Raw genomic sequence first — 20,981 nt, 5'->3', positions numbered from 1 at the left:
ACGTTGTATAAGAATGTTTTTTTCTTCTTCTCTCTTTTTTCTTCTTCGCACGCTGCCACTGCTCTGTATGGGTGGCTGCGGCTTTGTCAAGCTGCGAATGTGCAGATTTTTTCTCCAACCACCTTTCTTTCGCTGTACATAGCGTGAAAAATAAACTTCCTTGATTGATTGATTGATTGATTGAAGCTAAGTAGGGCAAAGTGGCCTAATCGCAGACGGCGGCACCACCCTCTTCATCCAGTTATATATTTTCAACGCGCTGGCTCGGCCCCATCGAACCCCTCTCCACTTGAGCGTGCTCCTCGCCTCGTGTCCACCTATTAGATAAGAAAAACTGCTCAATGTAGACAATACTATTCGCTTTGAAAGCAAAAAAAGTGACCTCCTTTAAACGAGGAGTACGTTTGATTGGGCTTTTCAAACAACGCTGCGGGTTGCCTCCCGATGCTTGCGTCACTGGTTGCGTAAATATGACGTCTGGACATTGGAATAAAAACTGACTGGAATAGTTTTACGTTATAGGGCTCAGTTTCGAGATATTAATTGCGTTCCAGTTAATTTTATGCTTCAATACATAAAACTATGTTTTCTTAAGAAAGTATGAGGAACGACAGTGCATTTTCACTGTAACTTTAACGGTGTATATCTCGCAATTGGTGTCATCCACACAATTCATTTCAAGTGGATACGCCTTGCAGTATCACGGGCTAGAATTTGTGAATTGGAACACGTGCCTTAAGGTAATTAGTTAAAAACTTATTTAGTGAACGCTAAGAAAGGCTGCACCGCGCGGCACACACTAGTCCTTCAGATTAGCGGAACGGAGCAAAACGCTTACGCTAACATATACATATACGGCGCCATCTAGATGTAAAATACACAAAGTACTGGCAAGGCAAATCCATACAAAATTTCAAACTAATCGAATGCTTACTGCACCACTTATTGAGAACGCATCTCGAATACAAGGCCCATATGTCACCAGTACGCCGCTGCTGAAGCATCATCACACAAACCTAAAGCAAATACGAGCATCAGGGGGTAATGAATGTGCCGAACGGTGCAGACCGGAGTCCCGATGGTTCCGAAGCGGGCTGCTCTCGCTTCGACTGGCGCTGCCATGTTGCCGTGTTCAACGCTAAATCCCGAAAATAGCCTGGGTACGTAAGAGATCCAGCCCCGTTTACGTGCAACGCATGGGCAGTGTGGAGCACGCAACGCTGACACTAACGGAAACACCTTGCGTTTGCTGCTCTACGCTATACTAAAGCTGTCTTGTGTGTCCAAGTCCACGTTTAGCAATGCAAAAAGGTACAGCCGGGTGCACAAATTCAAGGTAAAAAAAACTTTATTCCAAATGTCGTCAAACTGATGCGCTCGTGCCCATCGAGCGTTGCCCTTCGGATGGCCTCAGTGATACCGTTGAGACATGTTTGATGGGCCTGGCTGGTCTTCTTGGTTTTCCTCCCACGGGGCAGTAGCTTGCGGGGCGCTCACGCTGGGCATCGGTACCGTGCTCTCGCGATTGACTCCTGAGCGACGATGCCAGGTAGAGTTGCCCGCCGAGATCCCCTTCAGCGCGGGCGTGAAACTGCAAGTACAAATGCCCGGAGTATGAGATGTGACAACCGTTTCACCGAGATTGTCGGATGATTGGGCAATTACTATAGCTATCTGCGCGAAGAGCAATCGAGAGCTTATTTCTGCGGGTACAGTCGCGAGCGATTGTGCCAGTAACGACAGAAGAGAGCCAAGTTTAAACGTTTCAACACGTCGTGTGATGAAGGCGCGTGTGTCTCCATAACAATGACAGGTCACCATGTGCGGACTTCGTTTCGGAGAAGCATTAGACAAAACGCAGAGCAGAATTCGCGCACGCCCGTACGGCCATTAAAGCAGGCATGTGCCTGACCTCAAGCACGCTCCTAGACTGCAGTATATTGGGAAATAATCGCGGTATATATCCCGCAAACGTAGCAGTTGCCGCCCGACAGCTCCGCTGCTAATGGCCTGCATTCGATTCCGGTGTGCTTTACAATGTTCAAAGCAGTAGCCGCGCTCAGCAGGTTTATGTAGGCTTATACTGCGGTGCTATGCAGGATGCGCCGAGTTTCTCGTTCGCAGGAGTTTTACCCTAGTTTGCTCGATGGCAGTCAGTGAACGGAGATAGCATGGAACGCGCAAAAACAGTAGACAAAAAAAAAAAAAGTTGAGAAAAGTCGCGTATGACAAAATGAGTGCAGTCTGCGTGGCATACTGCTTCTATGTTTCAAGCACAGAAGGCTGCGCAGCGAAACGCGCCAGCGATTGTTATCCACGTATTATCGCAATTTACCGATACTGTGACTGTCCGGCTGTCTATCTGCGCACTTGCCGTGAGCCGCTTGCCGCGCCTTTCTGGGGCGCCTCAAGGGTGTACCTCCTCTTTCGGGCATTATCGTTCTATCCTCCGTCGAATGCGAACAGGGTATATGCGGCGCATTCTTGCGCCTACACTTTCCCTCATTCGAATACAATAAGATACAACAAATAAAATAACAAACATTTTGTTTTTCTTAAAGTATGCTTTTCGTTTTGAATGCTATATCTTTCTGATGACAAACGGGTATCATCATCGTCGTCTTCGTCGTCATCATTTATTAGACCCTTAATTGTATTGTATTGTATTGAGTTTTATGGCGCATAAGCAACTAAGGCTATCATGCGCCAAACACATGGTATAATTTATTTAAAAAATTGGGTATCCTCAGCGAAGGTCCTTGTCCGGACAAGGACTCTGAGGAGCCCAACAAACCAAATGAAGACCTCAGCCTTCTTCTCAGGACTGAGAAAATGGGTGAGGTACATCATAAGATGCGTGAAAAAACTGGGTAATGAATTTTTGTGATATATTATATTTCGTTTAGGATCGCTGCGTCTTTCAAAAAACGAAAAACAGGTGAAGTTCCTACAAGTGGGTTATCTCCTAAAAGTAGACTGGGATGGAAGGGAATGCGCTCATTGTAAAATACAGTAAAATATTTTTTCCTTAGCCGTTCGAGTTGTGTGCACGAGAATAAAATGTGATTTATAGTGAGTTCATCTCCACATTTCTCACATAAGGGTTTGTCTTGTTTTGTCAAGGCCCAGATATGCAACGGCAAGATATGCAAAGGCCCAGATATGCAACGGTGGCGTAGAGGTAGAACATCCGCCTCGAGCGCCAGAGGACCGTGGTTCGAATCCCGGTGCCGCACAATTTTCCATCGGATTAAAAAAGATACCCGTGTTGATAAAATTGCATAAACAGGCCTGGAGTGCGGCTTGATCTCGGTCACCAGAACCACTAACACACTCCCTCACCAGAGCAGGATTGGCCACCCTGGTGCAGTACTTGGCTACAACCTCCTATATGAACACCACAATCAAACCCCGGCCCTCAGTCCCCAGCAGCTGCGAAGGAACTGACCACGGCGGCGGTCGGACCTGTCACGCAGCAGAGGGTGCTAAGAATCCCCGGATCCGGACAGGCCGCCATTGGAATCTGAACCTGGCAACGTTTACCGCTAGAACGTTATCTAGTGGGGCTATTGGAGGAACTACAGGGCAGTAAATGGGATATAGTAGGGCTCAGTGAAGTTAGGAGGACGAAAGAAGCATATACAGTGCTGAAAAGCGGACATGTCCTGTGCTACCGGGGCTTAGCGGAGAGACGAGAACTAGGAGTCGGATTCCTGATGAATAAGAATATAGCTGGTAACATACTCAAATTCTATAGCATTAACTAGAGGGTGGCAGGTCCTGTTGTGAAATTTAATAAGAAGTACAAATTGAAGGTCGCACAGGTCTACATTCAGTCATGATGACCAGGAAGACGTGGAATCGGCGATGGGTAAAGTCAAAACAAAATACGCTGTACTGATGGGCGACTTCAATGCCAGGGTAGGCAAGAAGCAGGCTGGAGACAAGGCAGTGGGGCAATATGGCACAGGCCCTAGGAATAGCAGGGGAGAGTTATTAGTAGAGTTTGCGGAACAGGATAATATGCGGATAATGAATACCTTCTTCCGCAAGCGGGATAGCCGAAAGTGGACGTGGAGGAGCCCGAATGGCGAGACTAGAAATGAAATAGACTTCATACTCTGCGCGAAACCTGGCATCATACAGGATGTGGACGTGCTCGGCAAGGTGCGCTGCAGTGACCACAGAATGGTAAGAACTCGAATAAGCCTAGACTTGAGGAGGCAACGGAAGAAACTGGTACATAAGAAGCCGATCAATGAGTTAACGGAAAGAGGGAAAATAGAGGAATTCTGGATCAAGCTACAGAACAGGTATTCGGCCTTAACTCAGGAAGAGGATCTTAGTGTTGAAGATATGGAACGACAATTTTATGGGCATCATTAAGGAATGTGCAGTAGAAGTCTGTGGTAACTCCGTTAGACAGGGCGCCAGTAAGCTATTGCAGGAGACGAAAGATCTGATCAAGAAACGCAAATGTACGAAAGCCTCCAACCCTACAGGTAGAATAGATCTGGCAGAACTTTCCAAGTCAATCGACAAGCGTAAGACAGCTGACATAAGGAAGTATAATATGGATAGAATTGAACATGCTCTCACGAACGGAGGAAGCCTAAAAGCAGTGAAGAAGAAACTAGGAATAGGCAAGAATCACATGTATGCGTTAAGAGACAAAGCCTGCAATATCATTACTAATGTGGATGAGATCATTCAAGTGGCTGAGGAATTCTATAGAGATTTACACAGCACCAGTGGCACCCACGACGATAATGGAAGAGAGAATAGTCTAGAGGAATTTGAAATCCCACAAGTAATGCCGGAAGAAGTAAAGAAAGCCTTGGGAGCTATGCAAAGTGGTAAGGCAGCTGGGGAGGAACAGGTAACAGCAGATTTGTTGAAGGATGGTGGGCAGATTGTTCTAGAAAAACTGGCCACCCTGTATACGCAGTGCCTCATGACCTCGAGCGTACTGGAATCTTGGAAGAACGCAAACTTAATCCTAATCCATAAGAAAGGGGACGCCAAAGACTTGAAAAATTATAGACCGATCAGCTTACTGTCCATTGCCTACAAATTATTTACTAAGGTAATTGCAAATAGAATCGGGAACACCTTAGACTTCCGTCAATCAAAGGACCAGGCAGGATTCCGTAAAGGCTACTCAAGAATAGACCATATTCACACTATCAATCAGGTGATAGCGAAATGTACGTAATATAAACAACCCTTATATATAGCTTTACGAGAAAGCGTTTGATTCAGTCGAAACCTCAGCAGTCACGAGGCTTTACGGAATCGGGGTGTAGACGAGCCGTATGTAAAAATACTGAAAGATATCTATAGCGGCTCCACAGCCACCGTAGTGCTCCATAAAAAAAGCAACAAAATCCCAATAAAGAAAGGCGTCAGGCAGAGAGATACGATCTCTCCAATGCTATTCACAGCGTGTTTACGGGAGGTATTCAGAGACCTGAATTGGAAAGAATATGGGATAAGAGTTAATGGAGAATAACTTAGTAACTTGCGATTCGCTGATGATATTGCCTTGCTTAGTAACTCAGGGGAACAATTGCAATGCATGCTCACTGACCTGGAGGGGAAAAGCAGAAAATTGGGTCTAAAAATTAATCTGCAGAAAACTAAAGCAATGTTTAACAGTCTCGAAATAAAACAGCAGTTTACGATCGGTAGCGAGGCACTGGAAGTGGTAAGGGAATACATCTACTTAGGGCAGGTGGTGACCGCGGATACGGATCATGAGATTGAAATAAACAGAAGAATAAGAATGGGCTGTTGTGCGTTTGGCAGGCATTCTCAGATCATGAACATCAGGTTGGCATTATCCCTCAAGAGAAAAGTGTAAAACAGCTGTGTCTTACCAGTACTCACCTACGGGGCAGAAACCTGGAGGCTTACAAAACGGGTTCTGCTTAAATTGAGGACGACGCAACGAGCTACGGAAAGAAAATGCTGGATGTAACGTTAAGAGAACGATAAGAAGAGAGCAGATTGGGTGAGGGAACAAACGCGAGTTAGTGACATCTTAGTTCGAAGCAGGAAAAATAACAATAAGGGGGGGGGGATAAGAAGGGAGCAGATTGGGTGAGGGAACAAACGCGAGTTAATGACATCTTAGTTGAAATCAAGGAAAAAGAAATGATCATGAGCAGGGCATGTAATGAGGAGGGAAGATAACCGATGGTCATTAAAGGTTACAGACTGGATTCCAAGAGAAGGGAAGTATAGCAGGGGCCGGCAGAAAGTTAGGTGGGCGGATGAGATTAAGAAGTTTGCAGGGACACCATGGCCAGAATTAGTACATGACCTGGGTAGTTGGAGAAGTAAGGGAGAGGCCTGTGCCCTGCAGTGGGCGTAGCCAGGCTGATGTTACATATATATATATATATATATATATATATATATTTCTTGCTCTTGAAGGAACTTCGGGTGACCTCGCAGATTTGATCGCCGAGGTGACAGCATTATATGAGTGTATACCAGACCTCATAGTAGGGGACCGTTCGATTTCACAGCCTGAGCGCTCTCGGTGGTGAAATCTTCCTTCGTCTAATTGTCGTATGCTTGGCTATGGCTAATACTGCTTCGCCTTTCCGGCGAAACTGCAGCATCTCTCTCCCACTCTCTTTTTCTTTTTCTATGAGTCCGAGTATAAAAGCGCTGCTGCGAATGAGTGCTCTTGATTCTGATTTCGAGTGAATCCGGCTTGGCCCCATTTCGGTTACTGAGTGAATTAATACAGTGTTCCGCAACTATCATGCACCAAGACTTAAAGAGCAGTTGCGTTACTGGAAGAAAACCTAGTGCATATTGTTTCCGGTACAGTGGATAGCTGCCAGTAATTCTTTCGCTACTGAGATTCAATCCGGCAATTGCAATTAATTATCTAACTCGAGAAGTACTGTACTTACTATCGAAGTCTCAATGAGGCATGTGTAGGCACCCCAAAATGACATCTAACTGTGGTGTTTTCAGTGACGAAATAATTGCGTAGAATCTTTTCCGACTGGCAAAGAAACCTCACGAATTATGAAAAATACCTCGTGAGTGCGTTCCCAACCGCATCATAAGGCAGCGTCAGATAAGCTGATTGAAAGCAACTGCACTTCCTGTCGCAAACCCGAAGAGACAGCACATCACCTTGATAATGGTACGGAACTAGCACCAACAGCAGGTTCCGTGGCTTCGCAGCTATTGCTTCCTCTCATTCTTACGTTACACTTATTATCCGTCTCTTAAGGCCGGCTGATCATATTGATAACAAAAGCCCCTTGATAACGCGGCCGAAACGCCGTGTTTTAAAATCCCGGCTTTGCTAGCGCCGCATCGAAAGAGTGTGCGCGAAGCTATATTTCGCGCTAGAAACCTGCTTCAGACCAACGCCAAATTAAAGTGACCATTTTATTCTTCATGAAAGTGGGTATACGTGCTGCAAAAAGAGGTTCGTGTCGAAAAATGAAAGCGAAATAAAGAGACCGGGAAGCGACCAACGGTAGAGAAAGGGCAAGAACGATGCGTTCAAGAAAGTAAATATACAACTTCTAAATGAGCAGAACTGTCTGCAAAAAAAAAAATGAACAATAAGATTGCAGTGTGTATTATCTACGAATTCGTAAGCTCCGTCGAACACCAGCTGCTGCCTAGAGGACGTGTTCGAATAGTTCTCCTTTTGTAGCTACGCAGTACTGAGTCCGCTTTATCACATCTTCAGTGGCTTTCTTGATCACCGACGCTGGGATTCTACGGCAGACATCCGTTATCCTTGCCTTGAACTAATCTGACGTCCGTCTCGATCATATAAGCACGATCTTTCACATAACCTCAAAGAAAGAAATCGAGTGGAGAGAGGTCAGGTGACCTAGCCGGCCAATATACATGCCCGTGGCTTCCAATCTATTGCGCATGAAAGTCGCATCCAGCCAGTTTAGTGCTCGGCTGCTGCTGTATGCTGGTGTTCCATATTGCTGATACCACAGAAGTGGAAGACGTGACTTCGTTGAGAAACTCATCCCCCACTCCTTCAACGATTTCGTCCACGTAACGCTGTCCAGTCAGTGTGTGATCGAAGACGGGACCGATTGTAGCACCGGCCTAAATTACGAACCACACATTGAGGGACCGCTGCTACTGGTGCCTCCAATAGTGTGTATTATGCAAATTTGCCTAGGCGTTTCTGCGAAAATTGGCTTCATCTATGCACATGATGTTGCTCAAAAAGTCCGGTGACTCGTCGGCTTTTGTGAGGACCCAATTCGAGAAATCTAGACCATTCTACAGGTACCTGTCTTCCAAGCACTGGTGCTGGTTAAGGTGGTACGGGGGAAAGGCCGTCATTTAGAATCCTCCAAACTGATGACTTGGAAATTGGTACCTGGGCGGCCACGTCCCCGCATGCTAGCATGAGGGTTTCAGGCCATAAATGCTAGAACATCCGTGCGTAGGCTAGGACTCAATGATGGAGTGCTAGCGAAAGTATGAATCAAAGCCGTGCACGTCCGCGCCAACAATAATGTATTAAGCTATTAGCCCTAACAAAATTTCAAGTGAAAGGTCGACACAAGTCAAAATAAACCTCAAATGGTGTCGGTGACAAAGTTCTGATAATGAAACTTTAGATGTGTGAGTGTGGGGCGGAGGGGGGGGGTCTTTTGGCAACGCCGGGGGGGGGGGGCAGCCCCCCCCGGGATGTTCCGGAGGGGGCTCGCCCCCCCCCCCCCCCCCCCCGTAGTCGGCGCCTATGCCGTCTTCATATTTGTTCAGAGCATTGAGGAAGGAAATAAAATAGGGGGAATTATTCCATCTCGCAGCCAGCCTTGGCAAGCCAACTCTCCGTGAAGCCATTCCCTTCACTTTCTCCCTTAAAAAGTTTGCCCAACACGTGACTTTAAGCACTGCGTGTTCACTGAGAATGTTTGGTTCCCGGTAGTTTTTATTCGTTGAGGCACTCGTTCAGCTGCTCTCCGTCAGCCTGCCCCCTCCCCCAGCCCCCGCTCCCCGCTTCTCAAGCGAGAGCACTAAACCCTACAGCGCGGTGTGACGTGTTGATCCCGTTTTCAGCCGACTCGTTTGGCTTCAATCAAGTTGGACGATGCTCCCTTATAGTTCTTTCCTTCCTCCGTGGTTCTGAAGATTGAAATCCGTGGCGGTTCTAAATGATAAGCCATGGGCCTCCGCTAAACACGGATGCGAACACACTCTTCGGATTTCGACGTGCATGCGGGCTTCGCTTTATTGAAATATGATTGAGAGGGCTGCACTTCCATACGTATCCCGACTCCCCCACTACGGCGTGCCTCATAATCACTGGTGGTTTTAACACGTAAGACCTCGGAATTTAACTTTCTTTTTTTAATTCAGACACGCAATCTCGCAGTGACGTCACTTTTGTATATATATATATATATATATATATATATATATATATATATATATATATATATATATATATATATATATATATAGTCATGTCATAAGAAGCCAACAAACACTGACACCAAGGACAACATAGGGGAAATTACTTGTGCTTAATAAATGAAATGCAGAAACGATAAATTGATGGAAATTAAAGTGGATGAAAAAACAACTTGCCGCAGGTGGGACCCGAACCCACAACCTTCGCATTTCGCGTGTGATGCTCTACCAATTGAGCTACCGCGGCGCTGTTTCCCCATCCACTTTCTTGGGTATTTATGTGTCCTAGTAGAACCCTGGGAGTGTTAGCCAGCGCCACCACTCACAGACCTTGGCGGCGGACGTGGAACGTCCTTCTTGCTGCAGGCGTCACGAGAACGTGAACTTTTTGGGTGAAGGCAACTGGTCAATAAACCCACATATGCTAGCTGAAGGCGTGAATGTTGCCGGATTCGAGACCCTCGTTATGTACAAGGACACTAGGACACATAAATACCCTAGAAAGTGGATGGGAAACAGCGCCGCGGTAGCTCAATTGGTAGAGCATCGCACGCGAAATGCGAAGGTTGTGGGTTCGGTTCCCACCTGCGGCAAATTGTTTTTTCATCCACTTTAATTTCCATTAATTCATCGTTTCTTCATTTCATTTATTAAGCACAAGTAAATTCCCCTATGTTGTCCTTGGTGTCAGTGTTTGTTGGCTTCTTATGATATGACTAATAAAAATCGGGTCCCTCGGTTAACCCACTTTCTTCTCGTTTATATATATATGTATATATATAAATTCCGCGAGCTTGCCACACAGCTCGGAGAAAAGAAGACAGAAATTATCGCCGTGAAACCAATATTATTAGCTGTTCCTCAGCGTGCTCAACGACTATCCAAGTACGACTTATGCTCTAGAACAAATATTTAAAAAGTTGCTCAATCAAATGTAACTGATTAGCTGACAGTTCGCAATGCAAAATGAATTTATTTGAGCCATTCAAGATGACTACACACAATACGCCGTTAGTTTCACTCGTCGGATGTGTAGCTCTCTATTTCTTAAAGTTTGGTTCAGGCTCCACTGATACACTCGGTAGGAATAGATGCGCATAGAGAGATTTATTACAAATAAAACGTTGATGAGTTGGCCTAAACCACTCTGTTCTAAGGGGGGAAGGCAGCTTCCTAACATTGGGGGCGAAGTGGGAAAGGAGAAAGTGACGATGATGATATTTAGGACAGAAAACTACATGCGCACGAATAAAAAGAAGGAAAAACTTGAAAGCACTTCTTTTACAATGACCTTCATGACCTGATGAGCATAATATTTCGGCAATGGACACAAAAGGGGACTTTTGGAAAGTACGATAGTTGGTTGTCGACTCGTGCGACAGATGCACTCACTGTCTCTCACGAACACAGCGCGGACGCGCGAAACACGTCGAGGCTGTCCCGCACGGCCGGTTAGAGGGTAATAGTGCTGAATAAAGCGCATGCCAAGTCTATATGCAAGAGGCACGTAGTCGCTAATGCCGTCGCTGTGTACAGGCGTTATGAATGCCGCTGTGAGGAACTGGAGGAGAAAATTCCTGGAGGCACTTGTCATCAGCTTCCGGCTGCCTTCTCGGCGAAAATTCAGTACATTATACGGTGTTGGCGGTCCGTACTTGCGACAGAAGGACGTGGGTAGGATCAGCAGCAGCGGCAGCCTGCGAACTTCCTAAGGTGACCACACCAGAGCTACTCATCTGTCGTTATCGACTGAGTTTCCGTTCCCCTTGCATCCATTCTGTAACTCTAACAGTCGACTGGTAATCTGTTCCACGCACTATGCATGGCTCGCGCAAATGCCATTCCTTCCTCGTAATCTCGAATAATATAGGCCAACCCTGTTAGCGCTCGAATCTACACCGCTGCATTCCTGCTCTCTGGTAGTAAGGAACAAGAACACGCGTAAGGTACTGTACTTCTGACAACTACTCCAGGGATAATAAATCCAACCGCAACCACAAACTACGTTCAACAATCGACACTCGCGGGTTTTCTTAGCCGGACCGAGCCATTTTCACTGTCGGTGCTGACTTCTGTCCGGATGGTGGTCGTGGTGCAGTGCTCCAAGGTCAGTGAGGATACGCGCAGAATTATTTTTTCGCGCATGCAATATAACTGCGTGGCAAATGATTTCAATATGGAGCAGTACCACGATGAAGAGGTCGCAGTCGTAACCGATGACATTTGCTTGGTTATTGACCTAAGCTTACGCTTTCATATTACCATCAGTTGGCAAATCAAAGAGGGAGAAAAGAACCTTGACATTCTCTCATATATCAACGAGGACAGTGGTAGCCACGGAGGAGCACTCGGAACGGGACGAAAGTCCGAAAGCTTGCGTAGGTCACCGTTGTTTGAAGGGAATAGATGTCGTGGGAAGAAAAAAGCTGAATATAAGCTCTACCTTAGTAGACTAAACCGCCGTACTGAGCCGTGGAAAACTAAAGGGGCGAGGGAATTGTACAAACCCAAGAACACATTATACATGCCTAAATCGGTTGTGGTTATTCATGTTATTATTATTTTTTTTTATGTACGCCCTACTCTTTTAAATGCGTAAGCGTTTCTCTGCTGAACCAACGAGAAAATCCCCTCCGTCCGTCCGTCCCGTAAGACGATAGCTTTTCGAGCGAATTCATCTTCGTGCTGCCTCTCGCTCAAACGCGAACTAAGCGGTGAGAATAAAGCGCTCACGAAGCTATCAGCGTTCGCCGCACTCTCTGCCCCCATCGCAGATCGCTTTCAAGATAGGGACCCGCGCGGCCATGCCCTGCGCCGCCGCCGCCGCAGTACGCTTGATCCTTGTTCATAATGGTTCGACGCGGATGGATAAGGCGCTCAAGAACGGCTTATAATGACCGGAACGTCATCAGTGCACTTGGCGCCGGCACCTGCAGTGGTATTCTTGCGTTATCAAGTCATCTTGCGCCGGCGCCCTAAGCAGTTTGTGTCGCCGCAGCGCTGTCGTTATTACTGGTCGGATCAAGCTTCATAACATTGATAATGACACCGGGATACGTGGAGGAGAGCAAGTGGCACAATGCTTACGCATACTTAGACAACTCCCAGGGAAGTTTCTGCGTGACTTCTTTGTATTGCGAGTTTCTTTGTTCTTCGAACAATTCTTTTTATCTTACATTCGCCTTCAGTGTGCCTGCCTTGTAGATACTACTTGGGCCTCCGTCAAGCTGTAGCTTTCAGCTAAGGTGACCATCCACAACTATCTAGTAAATATAGTGAATTGAATTGAAAAAAAAATGAATATTTGTGTTAATCTAAACTTGGCACTTTTTCCTTTAAAGAACCCTTTAATGTAAGAATGATTACAAACATGCAACTTCTAAGAGGCATATTCCAAGAAACTGCATTACCGATCGATGAGCGACCACGGGGGAAAGAACCTTGTGGCGACGCCCACAGGTAGCTGTGCAGCCTCTTTTGGAGGTGGAGAAGGCTCTCTCCAGAGGCTACCCTGGCCATGCGATGTAGATGGCGCTTCCAGGTCCACGATTTCACCTGGACTCGTTCCACAGCTTCGGTCACCAGGGGCAGGTTCCTGAAACAAGCCTAACTGTAGGTCGTGTTCGCGTTACCATGCAGACAAAAAAGACTAGAAAGAAAGAAAGAAAAAACGCACACACACGCGACAAAGAATAGAGTAAGTCAAAATGAACGGCAAGAATGGCGACGACTATTCGTGACACAAATTAGAGATCAATATCGCCTCCCCCTTAAACTCTTCGTCGTAGGAACAATATTATATGTGAGAGAATATTCTTCATCGAGCTTTCCACTGTGAAAAAAGTGGATTCATAGACGGAGAGCAGCGGTCACGAATGTCTGTAATCTGGCGAAAACCGCTGGAAACTGTGGGCTTGCCAAATTGGAGTAACTGCCGAATGTCAACACTCATGAAAGGCTTCAGCTACGGTTGACTACACGGGTTGATCATGTTTAACTTTTACGGATTTTTAAAAAAATCATTTGTTGCAGATAATTTTACTCCTTAAGCTGGACTATTCGAGGAGATGGACATTACTAGCATGAGAAACAGAGACACATATTCAGTTAATTAGCAAGAATGCACTAATTAATTTCTTAATTATATACTTTACGGCACATGTTGCAATTTACGAATTGTAGCCGGTGAACTTGCAGCACGTATCCACTTGTAATGAGCTTCCAGGATGACACCAGTTTCGAGATATTGTTACCTAAAGTGTGAAACGAAATACGAGGTCGTTCCAGTAACTTTCGCGCTTCAATGCATGAAAGAGTGTTTTGCAAACCAAGTAGGCGGAACAACAGTGCATCTTTACGGCTACTTTGATGGCGCATATCTAGAAACTGGCGCCAGTCTGGAAATTCATTCCAAATAGATACGCCTCGCGAACTGACCAGTTAGAATTCGCAAATTACAATGTCATAACAAGCCAACAAACACTGACACAAAGGACAACATAGGGGAAATCACTTGTGCTTAATAAATGACATAAAGAAACGATAAATTAATGGAAATGAAAGTGGATGAAGAAACAACTTGCCGCAGGTGTGGAACGATCCCAGAAACTTTCATGCGAAGGTTGTGGGATCGTTCCTTACTTGCGGCAAGTTTTTTTTTATTTATTTATCGTTTATTTCATTTTAAAACACAAGTAATTTACCCTATGTTGTTCTTCGTGTCAGTGTTTTTTGGCTTCTTATGATGACTCATAAGAATCGGGCCCCTCGGTTAACCCCCGTTCTTCCCGCAAACTACAGTTCCCATAAAGTAATTCATTCAGAAGTTAATTAGTGAATATTTGTTAATTGCTTGCATACATATCTCACTTCTCGTGCAAGTAATCTCCGCGTGTCTGACTAATCCAGCTCAAGGGCTAGAATTTAGTTATCTGCAACAGGCTACCTTTAAAAATTCCGTAAAGCTTAAAAATAATCGCCCTGTACAGCTTTGATGCCTTTAGGTAGCATGTGAGGGTTTATTGATTTGTTGCGTTCCCACGAAAGGGTTTATCTACTACGTGACTCCTGTGGTAGGTGCTCTACAACCACTGTCATGGCCCTGAGTTCCCAGGATTAGCATTCCCAGGATTAGTGCTAGTGTACTTGAGTAAATGGCCACGAAAATGAATGGAAGAACAGCACCGCGGTAGCTCAGTTGGTAAAAGTATCGCCCGCTAAATCCGAAGACGTGGGTTCGCATCCCACCTGCAGCCAGTTTTTTTTTTTGTTTTTGTTTTTTTCATCCACTTTCATTTGCATCGATTTATGATTTCTTAACTTCGCTTAAAGCTGCAAATGCTTAACCCCTATGCTTTCCTTAGTGTCACTGTATGCTGGCTTGTTATGATCGTGGCGATACATCATATATATATATATATATATATATATATATATATATATATTGTGGTAACATTGCGCAAATAGTTTGCAAGGAAGAAGTTGTAAACAAATGAAAAAAAGACAACCGAGCACTTTATACAATTTCTTGTTTGCAGACTAATTGCGCAATCCTACTCCAATGCTCTAACCTGAAGTGTTAAAACAGCTGCCATTGCTTCCGTAAAGCCATTCTTGACAAAGGCCGGTCCCTGCCCGAAATATCGGTGGTATACTTCAACGTGAATTTGCTCAAATACCTTACAGTTGCCAGGAACACTTATCTATGAAATATATATAGTGGGTACCCACTTCTGCCAAAATTTCAAAAATCTGCAATCGCCACGTATCTAGACAGAACCATGTAATATTGTTCGCCGGCGCTTGGATCACGTCAGATTATTTTTTATATTTCACCCAACTACATAATTACTTCTTAATATTTAATCAGCTGTCCAATATTCAGAGCAAAAAAGGTCAGTGATAAAATTGGCGATCTCCCTGGAAAACTCTCGATGCTGCTTTGTGTTGCGCAATACGTGTTGCTTAATTGCTTCTTTTTTTATTTTTAAGCCTAAAACAAAGCCCGCCAAACACGAGAAGTGCCACGCGACTAGTCAACTGGCACTTTTTTACGTGCGATATTTTTCGACAATGGCCATGCATGCTGCCACCAGAAAAAGCACGCTTATTATCCCCTGTTGAATGAGGAGAAGCGCAAAATTAAGGACGAAGAAATGGCCCAAGGGAAGTACATCCGAATTTCGGCGATACGTTCATTGTGTGGCTTGCAACCACTACACCAGGCTGAATGACGCATGCGTCAGCTGACCAGTTGCTGAAGCCATGTGACCACACCCTGCGATTATCGTGACGTGTGGAGGAGCCCCTGGAAACAAGCCCTATACTCCAAGAAGTCACGCTCTGGTTATTGCGAGTTATAAAAGAAGTCACTTTAGGAGAGGACATAGTGATTGTCTGGGCGTTCGGATAATTGTGGCACCGTATTGTAGAGGTGGAATCGGCAGCTATCTAGTAGAGCAAAATAAGCGAGACGCAATAATGTTTCTCGACACTTCGTTAATTGGGTCGCGCTCTTGTCCACATTGCCCTGTAAAAAATAAGAATAAAAACAGTAATATACCTCCCATAACGCTTGAACTCGCCTAGTTTAAGAGGAACGGAATACTTCTCAAAAGTGGGCCGTCGCAACAAACACAACGTTAAAAATACTTCCTACAACACTTGGTGAATACATGAATTTATCGTTGAAATATTTAGAGGAGACAAACCAATACCGCAGTGAAAGCACTCAACAAATATACAGGGTGTTTCACTTAACTTGAGGCAAACATTAAAAATATGCAAAGGCTACGTAGCTGGACAGAACCTAGGTAATGTTGTTTACCGTCGCTTTGAGATGCCGTGATTATATATTTTTAGATTCCGCCAATTACTTATATTTACCCAATTTTTACCCAATTAGCCAATTATTTATACAACTTCTCAATTATTATAGTTAGTTGAAAAGTGTCTACGAGAAAATGGTAGAGCAAGATGAAAAGCTCCCGTAAAGTTTTCTGTTGCTCAATACGTGCTATTTAAAAGTGCTTTTACGAGTGTGAAAGAAGCCCGCGCCTATACACAAAGTGCGTCGAGCGGCCAGTTGCGCGGCCAGTCACGAGGCAAACATTGTCTTGGTTCTGTACAGCTACGTGGCATATGTATATTTTCAAATCTTGGTGCACGACCGTTGCGACATCGTGTATGTTTGAGAACGCCGAAATTCTACAAAGTCACCGTGATTGATGGAAGCGGCGCAAGCTGCAACTTGTTTTGACGGAACTGTTCTGTGGTAGGACGTCCCCCGCGATACAGAGCCCCGATCTTGTAGCGATGCCTTCCGTTCGACCTCCTGCCTGTCCTATCGTACACCATTCATGATCGGCTGATCCCATTATTAGTGCGGGCGGAGGGTCGCTCTAGCCCTTGACGAAGTGCGAAAAGGAAGAGCATCGAAAAAGGCCTCGCTACAAAATCCCGGCCCTGGGAAGGCAGAAAAGCGTCCCCCGGCGATTGGAACTGCCGAGGCCGCGCATCGCCCACTACTGCGCCTCTAGGAGACGCACGAAAGACAGCCCTTGCCTCAAAACCAAAGGCTACATAATGAAAACAGAAGGCGTTCCTTACGTGGCTGCTGTCCTGAAAGAAACCCAACAACCTTCGCATTACCTTTTGTGTTGTTGCATTTGCCAGTGTGCAACCGGTAATACCCACTTCCAGAAGTAAGTTGTAGGTAAAGTTGCAAGGACCGAGCTGGGCGCGCCGCTACTACTAGGACAGACCGCAAACGGCAGCCGGAAAAGTGGCTTGTGCTTGAGCTTCCGCGTAACAGAGTTATGTTTTCTCGTGTATTCAAATTACAGTCCGACGCTATCATGTATGTAAGTTGTGTATAAGTCGTACTTTACGAGTTTTCTGGCTAACTTTGAGAAATTATTTCAATGGCGCCTCTGCGCCACGCGCAGGATCTGCGCGGTTCGGGATGATTTTTCTCTAACGGACAACGCCGCCGACGCCGACAGCGAATTTTCTGCGACGCGGGGCCCTTACCGCTATCACGCTAAAATCGCGGCCCAGGCGTCAAGGCACAAAAGCGTCCCACAAAAGCATCCCAGGGTGCGCGGAGGCCACGCATGGTCCACTACTGCGCGTCTAGGAGAGGCATGAAAGAAAGTCGTTACTTCAAATGCAGAGGTAACATAATAATAAAAGAAGCCTGCTTACGTGGCCGCTATCCTGAAAAACAGACCAACAACGTTCGCATCAACTATTGCTCTCCTGGATTTGCCAGTGCGCAGCCTACTCAGGCACGTACACAGGATTTTTTTTTTTCAGGGGAAGCCCAATCTGTGGCCATATCACACTGTCATTCTGATAGCGCCCAGACTGTTAACATGTGACGCTTACGTCACCCCTTTCCAAGTGTACTTATATCGCTCCCTCCCATGAATAAACGCCTTTCGTTACCGGATCACCGGCTTGCCTACATGGTGGCAGCGGAGCCCAGTTGAGATGGCGACGACACCACCCCCGCCTACGACGCTGCCAGTTCCATCGACTCTACTACCGGCGCCGAAACCCCTGGATACGTCAGACGACGCCTGGTTTGGTTGGAGAACATGGAAGAGTGAGTTCGAACTGTTTGCCACTGCTACTCAATTGACTAAGCAGCCAACCGATGTGCAGGCAGCAACATTTCTCGTGAGCATAGGCGAAGAAGGCAGTAAAGCATTCAGCACTTTCAAGTTCGACGCGGACGAGGACAGAAATGACGTCAAAGTTTTGATCAAGAAATTCGAGGACTACTACAAGCCAGCAAACAACTTAACCCTCCACGAATTCCGCTTTGGTTCAAGGGACCAGAAAGAAGGCGAACCATTTAATGACTGGTTGATCGAACTGAAAATTTTAGCCAAGAACTGTGAATTCGGACTTCTAGAAGACCGTATGCTACGCAGCCGTATCGTTCTAGGCGTCCGAGACAAGCGTTTTCAGCAGAAGCTATTAGCGGAAAACCCTTCTTACCAAAAAACGGTAGACATTTGCCGCATTGAAGAGCAAGGGAAGCAGCACTTCCAAGAGATAAGCGCAGCAACAGGTGGAGCGCAAACTACAATAGTGAATTCGGTTGCGACGGAAAAGAAGCTGTGCAGTAGGTGTGGCTACCAGATGCATCTTGGTGGAAATTGTCCAGCGAGAGGAAAGAATTGCAGGAAGTGCGGTGCACAGAACCATTTTGCCCAGGCTTGCAAATCAGTCGGCGCCACGCATAACGCCAGCCGTCCAGGAAAAGAGCTACGGGAGGTACGGGCCGAGACAGACGATTTTTTTCTTGCGGGGCTAGCGATAAACTCGCTTGAAGTTGATAAATGGACAGCAACGCCTCCTTTATAAAGGAGGCGTTGGCCACAGCGAACTTTCGCGAGAGTTTATGTAAAGATGGCTGCTGCAGCAGTTGTAGAGAGGTCTAGAGTGACGGTGAACTTAGACAAAAATAAGCACCCGCCTCCTTTCTTACCGCCAGAGCTCGGTAACCTGATCAAGACCACACGGCCATTCCTTAACTTGATCAGTAAAGCCAAAGCAGCCAAGTTGGTTCGCGCCCTTGTAGACATGTTTCTCGACATGGAGGCTGGCACGGGTCTTGAGGTGGAACTGTGCAAGGAGTGTATAGACTGGGCTCAGCATGAGAAGAGGACTTTCTTGCGGCAGTCCCTAGAGGCACGGCTTATAGCCCTCTACTATGACACCGCACGCTACACTGAAGCTCTTCAGTTAGGGAGCAGTCTCCTAAAGGAGCTGAAGAAGCTGGACGACAAGAACCTGCTGGTGGAAGTGCAGCTGCTTGAGAGCAAAGTGTACCATGCCCTGAGCAACCTGCCCAAGGCACCTGCTGCCCTGACCAGTGCTCACACAACAGCCAACGCCATTTACTGTCCCCCCAAGTTGCAGGCAGCCCTTGACTTGCAGAGTGGGGTGCTGCATGCTGCTGACGAACGGGACTTCAAAACGGCTTTCTCCTACTTTTATGAGGCATTTGAGTGCTACGACTCGGTCGACTCTCCGAAGGCGTTTATTCATGGGAGGGAGCGATATAAGTACACTTGGAAAGGGGTGACGTAGGCGTCACATGTTAACAGTCTGGGCGCTATCAGAATGACAGTGTGATATGGCCACATCTCCCCTTTAAGCATGCATCGCTTGTTAGACGGTCTACCCGGTGTCGCAATTGTAATGGATGATATACTAGTCTGGGGCAAGACAAAAGATAACGCATGGGTCTGGACAGAAAAACAACAGGCCAGTTTTGAAGCACTGCGCCAGGCACTGATAACAGCGCCGATTCTTTCCTACTTCGACCCGAAGAAGGCAGTCACGCTTTCTGTCGATGCTAGCCAGTCGGGCGTAGGGGCTGTTTTGATGCAAGACGGCCATCCCGTAGCCTTCTCGTCCAGATCTCTAACAGAGGCACAACAGCGTTATGCGCAGATTGAAAAAGAAACGCTTGCGATAGTACATGGGTGCACGAAGTTCCATGATTATATTTTCGGCCAAGCAGACGTGATCGTCGAAACGGATCACCGGCCTTTGATACCGATCTTCACCAAGCCCCTGCATCAGTGCCCGCTTCGTTTGCAGCGAATGCGCCTCAGCTTGCAGCGTTACGCAATAACTTTGCAATACAAACCGGGTAAAGAGCTATTCCTAGCGGACGCGTTATCGCAGTTTCCTAATAAGATGGCACTGCAAGAAGAAACCGAGCAGTTTCAAGTGAATGTGCTTGACTATGTTTCAGCGTCGGAACACCGCTTGAAAACCTTTCGGGATGCGACAAACGAGGATCCGGCACTGATCATCATCCGTGAATACGCAGAGACGGCGTGGCCGGAGCACAAGCATGGTGTCCCAGAGCAGGGAAGGCCATACTGGACCTACAGGGAAGAAGTTCACGCACAAGATGGGCTAGTCTTCCGACGCAACAAGGTCATTATACCGAAATCGAAACGGGCAGAGATCATGCAGCTCCTCCACGCAGCGCATGCTGGAGCAGATAAGATGAAAGCGAGGGCCAGCAGTGTAATGTTTTGGCCAAATATGTCCGCAGATATTAAACAGTTTTGCAAGGTATGCCAAATGCACCAGCCACGAAACCAGAAAATGCCCCTTTTGAGCCATGATGTTCCGACCCTGCCATGGGAGTCCGTAGGCGTGGATCTGTTTCACTATGGCGGTCGGGAGTTCGCCGTCATGGTTGACTTCTATTCCTTTTTCTTCGAAGTCCGAGAACTTCGCCACACCACGTCTAATGCGCTCAAGACTTGGTGTGCACAAGTTTTTTCGGTGCATGGGCTGCCACAGAAGCTGTATAGTGACAATGGGCCCCCCTTCAGTAGCTCAGATTTCAAAGATTTTTTGAGAAAACTAGACGTTGTGCATGTCACGTCAAGTCCATATCACCCGCGTTTTAATGGCATGGCGGAAAGAGCTGTTCAGGAGGCCAAAAAGCTGCTCACCAAGTGCTCTTTTCGCACACCAGATTTTGAAATTGCTCTGCTTGAGTGGCGTAATAC

At 46.4% G+C, this 20,981-nt stretch overlaps 2 protein-coding genes across 4 annotated transcripts in view; one reads left to right on the top strand and one right to left on the bottom strand.

Annotated features, from left to right (window-relative positions):
* Window positions 1-1,330: 1,330 nt before the first annotated feature.
* The window catches only part of LOC140214128 (uncharacterized), a 41,989-nt gene continuing 22,338 nt past the window's right edge, over window positions 1,331-20,981 (bottom strand). For 2 of the 3 annotated variants that reach the window (XM_072285466.1, XM_072285470.1), the window contains 2 exons: window positions 12,840-13,039; window positions 1,331-1,591 (listed from right to left, as the gene is read on the bottom strand). In XM_072285466.1, coding sequence (XP_072141567.1) covers window positions 1,411-1,591; window positions 12,840-13,039 — 381 coding nt within the window. In that variant the 3' untranslated portion in view covers window positions 1,331-1,410. The remainder of the gene's footprint in view (window positions 1,592-12,839; window positions 13,040-20,981) is intronic. The other variant, XM_072285469.1, reaches the window with a different exon arrangement.
* Window positions 18,813-19,548, top strand: LOC126516893 (26S proteasome non-ATPase regulatory subunit 11A-like). The gene has a single exon (XM_050166981.3). The coding sequence runs from the start codon at window positions 18,850-18,852 to the stop codon at window positions 19,531-19,533; it is 684 nt and encodes a 227-aa protein (XP_050022938.2). The 5' UTR covers window positions 18,813-18,849; the 3' UTR covers window positions 19,534-19,548.

Source organism: Dermacentor andersoni, chromosome 1, assembly GCF_023375885.2.
Source record: "Dermacentor andersoni chromosome 1, qqDerAnde1_hic_scaffold, whole genome shotgun sequence".
NCBI classification, from domain to species: Eukaryota; Metazoa; Arthropoda; class Arachnida; order Ixodida; family Ixodidae; genus Dermacentor; species Dermacentor andersoni.
Note: the sequence above shows the minus strand (reverse complement) of the source record. Positions and strands in the feature narration are given on the sequence as shown.